This window comes from Magallana gigas, chromosome 7 (genome assembly GCF_963853765.1).
Source record: "Magallana gigas chromosome 7, xbMagGiga1.1, whole genome shotgun sequence".
Taxonomy (NCBI): domain Eukaryota; kingdom Metazoa; phylum Mollusca; class Bivalvia; order Ostreida; family Ostreidae; genus Magallana; species Magallana gigas.
The window spans coordinates 30834994-30850306 of record NC_088859.1 but is presented as its reverse complement, the minus strand read 5'-3'; the positions used below and the strand labels follow the sequence as shown (position 1 = coordinate 30850306).

At 32.4% G+C, this 15313-nt stretch overlaps 1 protein-coding gene across 1 annotated transcript in view; it reads right to left on the bottom strand.

Moving 5' to 3' along the window:
* LOC105346442 (uncharacterized) overlaps positions 1-15313 on the bottom strand; it is a 48924-nt gene that overhangs the window by 22205 nt on the left and 11406 nt on the right. Inside the window, exons 4-16 of the mRNA XM_066065792.1 lie at positions 14511-14641; positions 13195-13391; positions 11999-12126; positions 11651-11788; positions 9583-9720; positions 8533-8701; positions 6619-6834; positions 5381-5619; positions 4996-5139; positions 4405-4500; positions 3873-4070; positions 2296-2533; positions 2106-2202 (exon numbers count right to left, since the gene is read on the bottom strand). Of these exons, the coding sequence (XP_065921864.1) occupies positions 2106-2202; positions 2296-2533; positions 3873-4070; positions 4405-4500; positions 4996-5139; positions 5381-5619; positions 6619-6834; positions 8533-8701; positions 9583-9720; positions 11651-11788; positions 11999-12126; positions 13195-13391; positions 14511-14641 (2129 nt within the window). The remainder of the gene's footprint in view (positions 1-2105; positions 2203-2295; positions 2534-3872; positions 4071-4404; positions 4501-4995; positions 5140-5380; positions 5620-6618; positions 6835-8532; positions 8702-9582; positions 9721-11650; positions 11789-11998; positions 12127-13194; positions 13392-14510; positions 14642-15313) is intronic.

Below are 15313 nucleotides of genomic sequence, written 5' to 3'. Positions count from 1 at the left end.
ATTTAATGGTCAATCTTTTATAATATTCAGTTTCATTTATAATGCACACAACATACAGCTTATTTCAACAAGCATACAATGCACAGGAAATTAAAGTGAAAAACTATACTGCTGTATTTTTCATCCCCCTCCAAAAATAAGAAGTTTTAATATCTGCCCCGTGGGTAATGAATTTCACTTTTAATAAACAGACATTATAAACAAAATAACAACAATGCAATTAGTTCATCTCCAATGACTGTGATAGTACAGAGGAAAATATCATTCAATCAATACATTTTCACTATGTGGTCATATTCGACCCGCCCTAGGGCCTGAACTATTGTTCAGGGGGTAATGAATTTCACAATTTAGGTATAGGGATTCATGGACATCATACATGTAAACATGCATTCAGTTTATCGTCCATAGCTATGGAAATGAAGAAGATTTTCTAAGATTTAATACATTTTCACTAAATGGCCATATTGGTCTTGCCTTAAGGCATGAATCCTGACCCAGAGGCCACGAATGTCACAATTTTGGTAGAGGGCTTCATGGACATTTAAACCAAGAAGTTTTTAAGAAGAAGTTAAAAATGTAAAAAATTAAGGAATTACGCAAGGTAGGCGACCCACAATGACGGACGAAAACCAATTGCAATAGGTCATCTAAGTTACTCAGGTGACCTTAAGAGAAGAATTAAAGCATTTCAAAGGATTTTACTTTGACGTATGACTTAGTTATTTTCAGGTTGGCATATAACTTTAAGTCAAGCTCATTACCCCTTAACGACAGACTTTTTGGGGTTTAACAAAAGAGCAAGATTAAGCCAATTGGAAATAATTTGTCATCTAAAACTGGATTTTAAAAAGATCAGCTATGATCTGCACATGAGACCTTGAAACTTAGTTTAAGGTTACTGCACACCCTTTACCCAACACTTCTGTTTGTGTGAAGGATAAGACAGTCAGGGTTGAGGGGAGATAAAATATGGACTGAATTATTTTTTGCATGGTCTGAAATGACCTGACCTTTCACATAGAAAATCATTCAAAGTCACTGCAGACCCTTAGACCAAAGGCACTCTGTTGGAGAAGTACGGCCAAAGGGAGAGAATAAATGATCTGGACAAGGATTTTACATTTTAATTACCTTAATCTTAGACCTAGAAACTTGGGCCAAGGTCACTGCCTACCCTTAACCCAAAGGCTCTCTGAAGTTGAAGCATGAGTCAGATTTAGCCAAGGGAAATAAGTTATGCCCCGGACAAGTGATCTCAGATGGACAGGAGGACGGACAGAATGACAGACTGATCACTATAGGGTGCCCACAAAGCAGGGCCCAAATTAAGAAGAAATTATTTGGTAATACATTAGATAAGGGTTTTGATGTAAACCTGTTTTATTCCCCCGACTTGATAGAATAGTTAAAATATTTGTTTCAAAAGAGTGATTAATTAAATGGTTTATATCTACTTGGTGGGTTCATTTCAGGTATAATGTATTATGACTTTGTTTCATGAATTATTCATTTAAACACTAAAATGCTTACTTCGGTGATTCATGCGGGATATGAAGGTGGCGACATTGCAGAAAAAATACATCACCCGTGTTCGCAGGTTATGTGAAAAATTTTCTGCAATTATTGCTACCTTCATAATTAGATAGAATTATCAAAGAAATCACTTTATTGTTTATATTTACATCTTTCTTTTAACTATTCAATAAATTGATTACAAAAAGTAAGTAAAATTCACTAAATAACTGTTACTGTACAACAGTACGTTAACTAAAAGAAACATCCAAATTTCTCCTGTGATAATTTGAGTCTGACATCATCAAGATTATTTCGTGCAGTCTGTGATTTTTTAAAAGATCGTTATAGGTTTCGACCAATTGATAAACGGGCGTGTAGATTTCAGTCTTGTCAGTTTCCCGTCAGTTTCAGCCGCTGTAGAATTTGACCGATCGATAAACGGGGTGTTTCGATTAGAGTCTGGCTGTTTCTATACAGCTATGAATTAACTGTAGGTTTCCGTAAGAAATATAGGGAATAATACTCAGTAGATGATTTCCTGCTAGTTTAGCTGCATTTCCAACTCATGCTTCTACTTTTTGTTTTACCTTGGCATCAAATGCATCTTCTTCAAATATCAACATTCTAAGGACCTCTTTAGGTGTATACTTTTCAGATCCATCAGATATCCTTGTGATCTCGTTACTGAAAACAAGCAAACAAACAAAAACATTTTCAGATGAAAAAAGAGCTTATCAGTACATGTAAAAAAAGAATATATGAATGTGCATTCCGAACCTCAGACTTTTCATTTGTATTGCCACCATCATTTGTTTACTATCAGGTACACAAGAAGGTTTGATTGAAACACCAGAACAGTCATTTGAAGAACATAATGCATTCCAAGTTTGGTTGATCTTATTCATAAAATCTGCCATAAGCTTAGTTTCAATTGCTGTTTCATAAGTTTCACTACAGGTAACTTGTAAGGAATACACCATTAACACATCTATCTGAATTGTTGTTGACATGGTATCTGTAAAATTAACAAATAAAATTCAATTAAATATCACAATATTTTAATGGGACAAATGAAATCAACATGTATTTTCCACTTACACCAAATATACTTCTTTAATATACTAAATATGTATTACCAACCCCATCCATCCAAGTTATAAACATTCTGGTACTCATATACTGTTCATGGTACTCTTGTCGGATTTGCATCATTAATAACATTGTATTTAAAGACTGAAAGAATTCTCAGCTTGGAAACTTGCAATAATATGACAAAAATTGTACCTTGAAAAAAATACATCATAATCATTCAAAAATACTTTAAACTTGAATACTTTAATTCAATGTTGATGTCAACACAAGTAAACCTTAAAGTGGGTGTAAATGTAAAAGCTGATGATGTCGTACAGTGGTTTGAAAATAGCTAGTAAACTTACCCAAATTATAATAAGATTCTGATGTAACATAATTTTCCTGCAAGCAAATCATGCTACATTTTACTTGTAAATTGACATATTTTTCTTGAATTTCCACCATGGCATAAATATGTCACTATAAAATACCCTCCAGTTAGCGATCTTCGATCCTCAGCAACGTTCGATAACTCTAAATTATCTAGACTTTTTTGATCCGCATCAAAAATCTGCCTTTTATATTGACAAACTTAATAAGTCTTGAAGGGTTCATATTACGCTAAACCAATCAACAAACTGCTTGGTTTAGTTGCTTCATGGAGACCTACTACCTAGAGGTAAAGGGGTTCGAGTACAACTTTTTTTTTTCTAATTTGATCTCAACTTGTATACGTTCTTTATTCAATTATATTCATCATGGCGAAAAAATTGCGATAACTACGTAATATACATGGATACAATCACAAAAGTTTGAAGTATAAATAACATTTTTCTGGATGAAAAAAAATTTGAGGCTGAGGATCAGAGAACCTTAATGACTAAAAATTGTCTGGTTTTAGAGAAAACAAGAGGCCCAGGGGCCACATTGCTCACCTGAGCAGCAATAGCCATAACTCTAATCAAATCAGCTATCGGGTATCAATACAAAATATATGGATAATTTAGTGGTGTTGATCATGGTAAAAAAGCCTTTAAGATTTTCTCCACTTAATCTTTTGAACTTTGAACTGCTTTTGTTGTTTCATTTTTTAGAAGATTTTAAAAGATTTTTTCTATTCATTGTCACGTGAAAACTGATCCCTTAAATGTTGGTCCATGTTATCTCCATGGATAATGATTTGAACAAACTTAAATCCATACACTACAAGAGTCTCAGCCTTTGCGGCCAAAGTGGTTTCGAGATGAAAATTTTAATAATATTGAGGTAATCTGTTGACTTACCTCCACATGAAGGCAACACAACTTTCTCTTGAGGTTTAAGAGGATTGTACACACCAAGCTCTGAACAGGGTATATATTTGGGAGCAGGTAGAGATAACTCTTGATTACTAGGACATTCCAGTTTACAAATATCTTTGCTGGAGGCAGAGCAGTAAATTTTTTGTGAAGAGGTTCTTGGAGCAGGACATTCATGATTATCTGAAATAATTACAAATAAGTAATGTTAATTCTACAAACAACACCACTTCACAAGAATATCTAATATAAAATGAACATTACAATCCAAAGGTGAAATTGCTATGATGCAATTTGTACAGTATTTTAAAAAATATTTGAAATAACATCATTTGTGAAAAATTCAGGATTTATTATATATATTATAATGATAAATGATATGTAAATTTGTTTTCAAGATAGTTTAAAATTTATTTTGGGTTTACATGATAATAAAGAGTAAATCCACAGTGCAGAAATTTTTTTAATTGTTTCCATCATAAACACGTTTAGCTGAGAGGAGTTAAAACGAACTTACATCTAACATACAACTTGCTGTGACACATAGCTGTATTTCCATTATCATCAGAGGCCATGAACAGTAAACTGTAATCACCCCATGTGAAGGTATTCCCTGATATTCAAAACAAAGATAATTCTTTTTCAGTACATTTCAAAGTCAGTGAACATAAAATCATGATACAGTGAAAACATATTAAGGATCCTCGACACCCCGTGACTTCCACTTTTATGACAGTACGTCCCAACATGGCGATTTTAACGCATTGTGAAACAATTTAAACCGCCAATCTTTGATGTCTATCTCTTTGGCGCAGTGGGTGTAGCTTAGACATACTGACTCGCAGGTCCCGAGTTCGAGTACCGCAGGGACTTTTATTTTCATGAATAGCGGTAAAACTTTTAAAAGTTGAATTTCCCCCCAAAAATTGAATTTTTTCATGTCATTTTCAATTCGAACACATGATAGAAATTTAAGTAATTTAGAAGAATGGGCTTGTATGCAGAATTTTTGCTAGGTGTGTGTATTTGAAATTTAGAATGCTTACATTATTTAAAAAGTCATACAATTTTTAAGAGGGATTTAATAAAAGAAACAAAACAAACCAACCTCCAGAATGCGAAGACAAAGACAAACTTTCATTGAAATCTTCGAAGATGTCAATAAATTTTGAAAGTGAATATGAGAAGATTCTGTCAGCAGAGTGTTTTGAGACATCATCTGCACAATCCTTGATTTTTGGTTTAATCTTATCTAAAAATTGAACACAATGCATGATAACCTTATATCTCATTAAAAATGATAAATCATTGCATTAAAAATCCAACCACATTCAAAAAGAAACGTATAAACAGGTGCAGGTTGATGATTGAAGGAATGTTCATGTGTATTTGCAATATGTAGCAAGGAAACAAAACATACAATGCGTAATTTTTTTTTCACTTCGTATTCATCATAATTATATTCTATATTATATTTTACAATGTGACAATACCTGATGATGAACAGGCAGGAACATCACACACCTCCTCGTTCTCAATCTGTGTAGGACTCTTTTTAACAACTCCTTTGTTCATCCTATAGTTGTACCAACCGTGAACAACAGTTGATCCAGGTGGATTATAATCCTTGTTCTCGTCTATATGGTAAACATCACTGATTGTTAAACTATTTGCCCATATTTTCACTTGTGAGATACGGCCTTCAAATTTCTTTCCAATTTCAACTTTGAACCTATAAATATAAATGAAAATTACTATTTAAAAGAGAAAAACAAGACTTGATGACTTAACAAAAGTCCCTATATGGCTACATAATCCATAGGACAGGTATAATACATACTGCCTTTCAAAGGATTCATTGAAATGCAATAATTACAATTAAGTTCACTGCAAATATTTAACTGATAATAATGCATTAATATATGATATATCATAAATATGCAGATCTGAATAGCATTTTTGGATACTTAAACTGCATGAACTTTTTTCATCAACTGTTAAAAAACAAGTTCTACTAAATACAATTTATGTGAAAATGGGATGTTGAAAATCAAACAAACAGACATATTCTAGTAGACAGATCAACACATTCCTAAAAGGCATTGGCTAAGCAAGTCCTGATAAATGCAAAAAAAAATTTCTTTGCTTTATAATGTTTGCAAAATACTAACATTTTCTGAAACTTCAATCAACAAGACCTGAGAATGTTTCCATAAACTGTAAACCAACTTTTATTTGTCAGTAACAAAATATTCCAATGTTCATGAAAACTTAGTAGTCAAGAATATTTTCAGCAGTTTTAAACAAGTCTACAATTAACAAATATATCACCAATTTTAAGCAAAACCATTAATATTGCAAAAATATGAAACTTAGTTAATTTCATAAATAAATAAGTTAATTTTCATAAATTAAACTTGCTTATTGGTAAATACTACTATATTCATGGCAATGATGTTTTTCAGTAGAATATTAAAAAAAAAAATCTTACATATTTTTAAACCAAAGCTTGATCTCATATTGTATCTATGCCCTACCCCTGGGGGTAATGTCTTAAAATTCTCTTTTTAAAAAATCATTTTTTTCTGAATGGTTTCTCTTTAAAAGTTAAATTTTCTTTTAGTACCCAACCCCTGTATGTAACATACCAATGTAATGTGTCAATTTGAAAATAATCGGATTTGCTACATTTCAACATTTCAACACTCACTTTTATTTATTTACAACTTACACTTTGGGCAGTATTCCTGGAAGAAACATGTTTTCAAAGACTTTGACACCATCCACAACAACTAATGATTCTCCATTTCGTTTCCAAGAACACACAATAACATGCCACTTGCCATTATCCATTTCAATTGGTTTTCCAAAGATTGTAAAATCTACCACAAAGTTGTTTGTTGTATTCCACACCGTGATTGAGTCATTTTTTACTTCTGCAAAATCTCTGTAATGTTTAACTTTATATTAAATGCATTTTTTTAAATTGCATATACACATGCATGCCAAAGTATTTAAGGTGGAATAACACATCATCACAAAATGGCTGACCTCTTATCGAAACGACATCTCGTTTTTTAAAAGGATTTTATCGACGTCAACATGTAAATTACTTCAAAGCCGAGTGGATAAAGTGTCCGGCTTGTGATCCGTACATCCCGAGATCGAATCCTGCAGGGGCTTTTGTTGTTATTTACTGAATTTGTTAGATATTCATTTTTATCTAAAAACTGCAATTTTTTCGCTTTTTTGACGTGTGTACAGTTTAATTATCATTATATATTTTATAATCAAATCATTTTCTGTTAATTTGAGTGACTTTTAATAGGTGTGTTATTCCACCTTAAATACAGTATTTTCACATTTGGTCACTTTGGCTTCATTTTTCAAAAACTACTTTTCATAGTCCTAAAAATTATTTTAAAGACAGTCATTGAAAAAATATAGGTTCTTCCATAACTTTATTAGCTATTCAAGAAAAACAAATAATGATCCCTGTAAGAGACACAGTAATGGGATGAAGGTAGGTCCATAATTATACTACATTAAATATTGACAAATCTCTTATAATTATGTGAAAAAGGTTATCAAATGATGACCATCTATTCAGGTTCATTAAACACCCACCCTCCCTCACTGATTATAATTTTTATACAATTCAATTACCGTAGTCTAAAAAGTTATAAACTTTAATCAAGCTTTATTCCTAGAATCAGTCTATTTCAAAAGATAGAAATTTTCAAATCATATAAAACAACAGATACTTGTGAAACACTTATGCCCCCTCCCTTGGAAACATCCATAAAGAAAATGAATGGAAACTCCAAATAATTGGAATTTTTGTAAGTCAAAGGGGCATAACTCTGTCGAAAATTGCTCGTTTGTAATCAAAATTAAACTTGACGTAGATACTACATGTATTATGATGAATCAGTATACTAAATCTCATCTCAATATGTGCAACCTCTGAGAAGAAAATGAACGGAAACTGAAAATGAATGTGGAATTTCTTTTAGTCCGAGGGGCATAACTCTGTCAAAAATTGCTCCATCGTACCCAAAATCAAACTTGATCTAGCTTTTATCTTGATAAATCTATATTTTAAATCTTATTTCAAAACATGCAACCTCTGCGAAGAAAATGAACTGAAACTGCAAATAAGTGGAATTTTACTAAGTCCAAGGGGCAAAACTCTGTCGAAAATTGCTTGATCGTATTCCAAATCGTACTTGACCTAGATATTATCCTAATAATCTTTATACCAAATTTTATCTCAATATGCACAACTCTGCAAAAAAAATTAACAGAAACTATTGGTGAACCGACCGACCGACAGACGGACGGACAGCAGCAAAGCAATATGCCCTCCCTTCTTCGAAGATGGGAATAAAAATATTATGGTCGGTTTACACAAAAATTAATAATTGTGTTTGTCACGAATGGTTTATAAACACAAAGAAAAAATGAATGCAATTCTCAATTGCTTCCTGGGTTGGTTGGTTTATCCCAAATTTTATGCATCGATAACTCATACCAATTTGAGCACGATCTGGGGAAAATTGAGCACATTGAAAGTAATTTTCTTAGAAAGTCATAATATTTTAACTGTATATACATGTACACTGTATATAATTGTCAATCATACCCTAACTTCAAGATCACAGTGTTTTCAATATCCTTTTGATCCTTATTAAACCTGACCCATAACATGAAAGACAGATCACTGTTATCAGGATCATTCAGAACAGCAGTGGTATAGGCTCCCTCATCGCCAATCTGAGGGTCAAACAACATATCAAAGTCATTGGAAGGTTCTGAAATTCAAAGAAAAGTAAATTAAAAGATGGAAATTATTTCTCAACCATGAACTCATTATTTCTCAGATAGTACAAACAATCAGTTGCATTAACTGCAAAGACAATATGTTTATGTGTTTTCTCTCAGAATGAAATGTCACACTTTTATTGGTGCAAATAAAGCATGGGACTGCCTAATATATCTCTGTCTGTACGGTGAGAATTAATCTTCAGAAGTATGGCTGTCATTTGTCGACGCTCGTCTGCTCATTTCGACATTTCATATTATTTAATACAAAAAACGCAATCTATAAGTTCTCAAAATTATTGTAGTAGTTGCCCTTTGAAATTCTTTAAAATTATAGTAGTTGCCCTTTGAACATTGACATCATATTATTGTGTATGGATCAGAAAAAATGGAAGTGTCAAGATTTGCTCAAATCTCTACAGAGGAAAGGGGGGGGGGTGCGTTTAAAATTGAAGTGCAGGCAACAAAACACTGTTAGTAAACATGGGTGAAGCAAAGATTTCCAAAGAGTATTTGAAAGGTGAGATTGATAATTATTAGGAGTTTTAATCAGTTAAATTGGATGAGATGTTATAGGCAATTTTCACATGGGTTAATTTGCTAAGATCATCAATTTTTGTAAATAAATATGTCACTTGATAGTCCTCGGGAAAATAAAACACTTATTAGGTTTGTTACTGATTGACTGCAAAAATATATTGGGTTGATCAATCTCATAGACGGCTTGGCTTCGCCTGAACATCTACGAGATTAATCAACCCTATATATTTCTGTATTCAGTAGGTAACAAACCTAATAAGTAATAATAATATCCAAACATATACCATAATGCTTTGTACAATATTACTGAAGCTGTGGGTTAATTACATACGTTTACATGCTTTGTTGTCAGTCAGGATTTTCCCTTCTGGACAGTAACAACCAATCTCCTCATGGCACTGAGCAATACTTCCACAATTCAGGGTTGAGCAAAGGGTTGTCTTAGTTTGGCATGTGGCTCCTGAATAACCTATGGAGAAATCAAAGTACTGAAGAACAGAAAGCCAAGCTTTTTTGATGTGTCATTTGCCATACATGTTAACCTACAGTGATGAAAAATAGGTAGATTTTAAACCGAAAAACGGTAGCATCGCGCACGGCCTTTTTCGTGTATATTTCAAAGCACAGATTTTTATGTACTACATATGTAGTTAGGGTTTCTGATTAGTAATTAACGATATCAACTAAAATATAAAAGACTCTTGAAATTTAGTAATATTATATAACACTAGCAATAAAAATGTTCGCATGCATTTACCATTATATTGATTACCGGTAAGCTATTTTTAAGGAAAAATATTTGAGTGCAGAGACTTTAACAATTGCCTTTGTTCAGAAAAAATAGGTTAAGTTGCCAAAATTGATCATATAAGAGAAGTAAGAGCTAGTAGGAAATCGTATATTCTTTTTCAATATCAAAACGATGTTTACATGCTTATTTATTACAAATGCAGCATTCAATAAATTGCAAGTCAAGTTTACTGTTATGGCCAAGTTAAAAGATATATTCAGTCTTTTTCCTTTGCGAGGATAATATCGACATGTCTTGTTCTTTCATCATTCGATGTAAAACACATGCTTGAAAACTTGTCATTCAAGCGACTTAATAAAGCCTTTGTGTGCTCCAATTCAAAGTCACGCGCTAATTTCAAACCTGACGAGAATTTTTACCACAATGGCTTCGAAAATGGCTATTTATCAAAACAAGGAACATATTTTGAAGAAAAGCGGTAGGCGGGAGACAGAGCTAAAAAGCGGTAGACTTCTGCGTAAATCGGTAGAGTTAACATGTATGCATTTGCATATTGTGTAGTGAAGACTGGCAATCTCTCTGTCTCTATGATTTTAAGGTTGGCAAAGTGTCAGAAAGCAACTACCGGCAAATGTTGTAAGCTATTAACAAAAATATGTTTGTCTAGTAGAAAAAATTTGACGGTGCATTAGATTTTGAAACAAGCCTTATAAATCAACCTTCATTTCTTAGCCGAATACCAATGCCTTGTAAAGTAGTTCACGGAATTTCATGTGCATTGTAAGTATGTCCAAATTGCATAGTCTCGTTTTTAAATCATGTAATTATTTTTTCAATTGAAAAAAACATGGCTCTCTGTTAAACTATTTGGTATCGCAGTAGCTTCTTCTTTCGCGCTGTTTTGTTTTTTGTTTACTTTTGCAGTTGTGCTATTATATAGAAACACTGGCAATTAATTTGCATGCCTTCAGACAGGACTGCTTTCAGCAAAGCCCAGCTAAAAATGACATGCAGTAATACTGTCTAATTATTTTCCTACTAATGTCAATTTACAGTGATAGGTTGGTCAAATTATCAGGGGCTTTCATTCAGCAATTGTCTATAACTTCTCAATTTATATGAAACATCCTTTTTTCCACAAAATTTAGACATATCTGTAAATCAAAATCATTTAATAGCTCACAAATATTTGTACTAAATGTATTTGATTTCAAACTCTTTGTTGTAAATTATTTTATCGATCTGTTCTCAAATTCTCTGCCTAGCTTTTCTTTTCTTCTTCTGAGACTTACAATGTCTTAAACAACTACATTAAATGTATCATCTCACATATCTATTTCCTAACTGAAATCAATGACCCGTGCCTGATCATTTTACATCTTGCAAAACCAAATTCCTTGCAACAATTATATCATAATATGATTTATTATTGTACAAACATCAGATCTAATAATAAATTGAACTGATATATTGATATAGAGAAGTTTGGAAATTATTACATGTACCAGTAAATGTATAACAATTAATTGTCAACATGATATATAGTACCAGTAAATGTATAACAATTTAAAATTTTTAAGATCTTTAGAAAGCAACAAGTTTGGTATCCATGCATGGTATATCAGATACCAATTGTTTAGCACCTTACCTGTCTGACACTGGCAGTTGTACCATCCACTCTCCAGATTAGTACACGTCCCTCCAGTACCAGGCATGCCCATATATAGGCATGTGGTAGACCCAGTGCAGAAGTCTTTCAATAACTGACAAGAGTTTCCAGAGTAGTCTAACAAAAAATCAAATATACATGAAATTCCTTGTTTCTGTAGTCTTATATATGCAGTTTGACTATCTTCTAATATGCTTAAATTAATTTGTTTTCCTTGTATTAATATACAACAGATTTCTAAAAAATGATTTAGGGAAAAAAGCAATTGCAAATATAGAGGTTTTTAAAACATGTTTTAAATGTTGTATATGTTTACATGTAACTTACTAATCTGGCAGAAACATTCCGCTGTTCCATTTAAATTTGTACATGAACCCATTGTTGTACATGGGTTGACAACATTGCACACATCTGGTATGTCCTCACATGTATCACCTCTTGTACCAGCACTGCATCTATAAACCGGGACACAACATAGTACTGTATTAAGTGAAACGTTAGCCCCCATTTTATTTTCGTTTTCAGCTAGCAAAAGTTAGACTGATCCCATTCCAATGTCTCAAATTTTATCTCTCTAAATACAACTGTGTCTGGGGAAAATCAAGATGGGTAAAATATCTAAATTTACTTGGGGAAAATTAACCCTGTATACAGTAATATATTGTATTCTACCCCTATCAACCCCTTGGTAAACAAATTCCTGTATATTTCAGTTAAAACTAACACTTAACCTAGCAAACAAGCAAACTAATTCTAAATAGAATGGCAAACAAGTGAACATTTTCTGAAATTGATAATTGCTTACAAAATTAATTTTTAAGGTATTTAATATATACTAAAGGGATATTGAACAATTTTAAATCATTTTGAAATAGTTAAATATGTATTACTAGATAACTATGAAAGCGGAATGAACCGAATTCACATGGCAGACAACATATAAGGAGCCGGTCATTTTTCACTTTAATTTTTTTTATCAAAGAGTTATCTCATCTTGATGAAAAAAGTCAATTTTAATGTCGTCAAAATATCTGATGGAAATGATTCATTTTTTTATATTTTAATAAAGAGAAAGTTTGCATGTATTAATTAAGAAAGTTTTACGAATTCTAAGCTACTTTTTACAAAATCTCAATAAAACATACGTTGCCCAAAGACTTGAATGCAAAATTCAAGGTTTAATTAGTTGGACCAAAATCAAAATTTTGAAAATTCCTTTGGTGGAGTATTTTTATTTGATAACACCTTCAAAATGATATCATGAATAAGAATATCGGACCATTCATTTATTAGGTACAAAATGTGGTCGTTATACATCCAGTACTTTAAGTGATAAAATCTTTCTGCACTGATTATTTAACAATACATTCAATAAAACAATAACTATAAGAAATGTTATTTCAGCAACTTGTTGAAAACATGTACCATTGGTCTTTTAATCTTATATTTTGCTTGGACGTTCCCTTTAGTTTAATTTTGTTTTTTATTTTTTTAATCTTAGCATGGTTTAACCTGTGACAAACCTGCAGTATTTATCATCAATCAAGTTGAAACATTCCCCACTCTGACACTTGTTAGAGGTGGTTGTACAATAGTCCATTTGCTGGTCACAGTTCTTGCCTGTCCATCCCTCTGTACAGTAACAGTGGTAGTCACTGACACGGTCTGTACAGTTGGCTCCATGCTTACAAGGAAAACTGGCACATTCATCAATCTCTTCCTTCATCAGAAATAATCATGGTTTTTATATAAAATAAAGGAGGAAATGTAAACGGTGCATTTTCAATCAAAAATGATCTATTCCAGATTCTTCTGAATTTCACAGTCAAACTTCGTTATCTCGATCTAGATATGATTGTTTGAAAACTTCAAAATATCCGAGTATTCGAGATATTGTGGGTAAATTACTCAAGAGTGATAAGTGGTTGGGACTTACAAAGGACTTCGACATATCCATTGCATTCAAGATATCAGTGTTCGAGATATCGAAGTTCAACTGTAAAAGTAATTGTTATGTGCTGATATAAGTCACCCAGGAAGTGATAGAATTACAAAATGGCAATATATATATTAAGGACTTAAAAGGACTTAAAAATGCCCCCCCCCCCCCTCCCTTTAAAATGAATATAGTTTCACGGTAAACTCATGTTCACTATGTACATATATACATGAAGAGTATATTCATAAATTTCATTTTGATCCAGATTAGAAAAATGACATTGAATATACCTTTTAAATCCATTTTACCTTAACACATTGTTGACTGAGTGATCGACAGGGTAAAATTTGATAAAAAATTTAAAATTTTCTACTCATCAAAAAGCGGACTCTTAAGAAGATGACTCTACAACTCGATCCACGCATGAAGTTTTAGTCGCAAAGCAATTTAATATGGAAACTACAGTACCGATTAGACCCAGCATAACAGAAAGTAAACCCCAACTAAACCCTGGTTTTACTTACTAAGTTTACTCCGGGTTTACTAGAGTGAACTCAGTGTAAACCCAGAGTAAACCCAGAGTGGACACAGAGAGTAAACCCGGTCAGAGAGGTATACCCCTGATACTAGAAGCTTAACTAATATTCAGAATATACATTGTACAAGGGGCAGGAATTACATGGAGTAGGATGGTAAGCTAAAAGACGGGTCTGTTTCACACTTCAGTGCATACACTGTACAGTTGACCTCAAATGCAATTTCCAAGTAAATCCAAAGTAAACCCCGAGTAAACCCAAAGTAAACGCCGAGTGGACCAAAATTTTCTAAAAGTAAACCCAGAGTAAACCACAAGTAAACCCCAAAAGTAAACTACTAAATGTTCTTTTCAAAAGTATTTACCGTGCAGTTAATGCCTGTATATCCAGCAATACATATACATTCACATTCGTCAATCTTATCGACAGTCACTGCAGTGTTTGTCAAATTACAAGATCCAGGACAATCTATAATATTCTTCTCACAATCTTTTCCTAAAACACAAAGGTCATATATAAAATTGCTCCTTCAAGTGTTTATATCTCTAATATAAAAAAGTACAACCTACTAATATGTATATATAGACTATCTTTGCTTAAATTAATGTTTGTTACCTGCTTGCAATATATGGTTTCCAATTTATATTAATGAAACAAAACATTGACATTTTCCAAATGTTGCTAAAATGATGTTGATCAGAAGAATTTCTCAAAATCGAAGATTACAGAGCTCAACGAGACGAGGCATCAATACTAAACCAAAATTTAGTTAAGGTGGTATGGGACTTTTCCACATTATGACGTACTTTTATCGAAATAAACAATAAAATGAAGAGTAATTATATAAGTAGGGTTTTCCCTGTATTGTCACCTAACAGCGTAGTGCAGTGGGTTAGAGGTTTTACTACGAATCTGTAAGTCACGAGGTCGAATCCCGCTGGGGATTTTACAATTTTTACCTCTCCAAATATTTTAAAAAGCTATTTTTTATTAAAAATTGTAAAAATTGAAAATTCCAAACCGGGGAAACTATTTCAATTATTATGTACTTTTAAATTAATCCACATTATATCGATGGATGTCCCATACCAACTTAATTATCTATAATACATTATTGCATTGTATTGTATTGTGTAATACAATATTATATCTTATCATATGGTATTA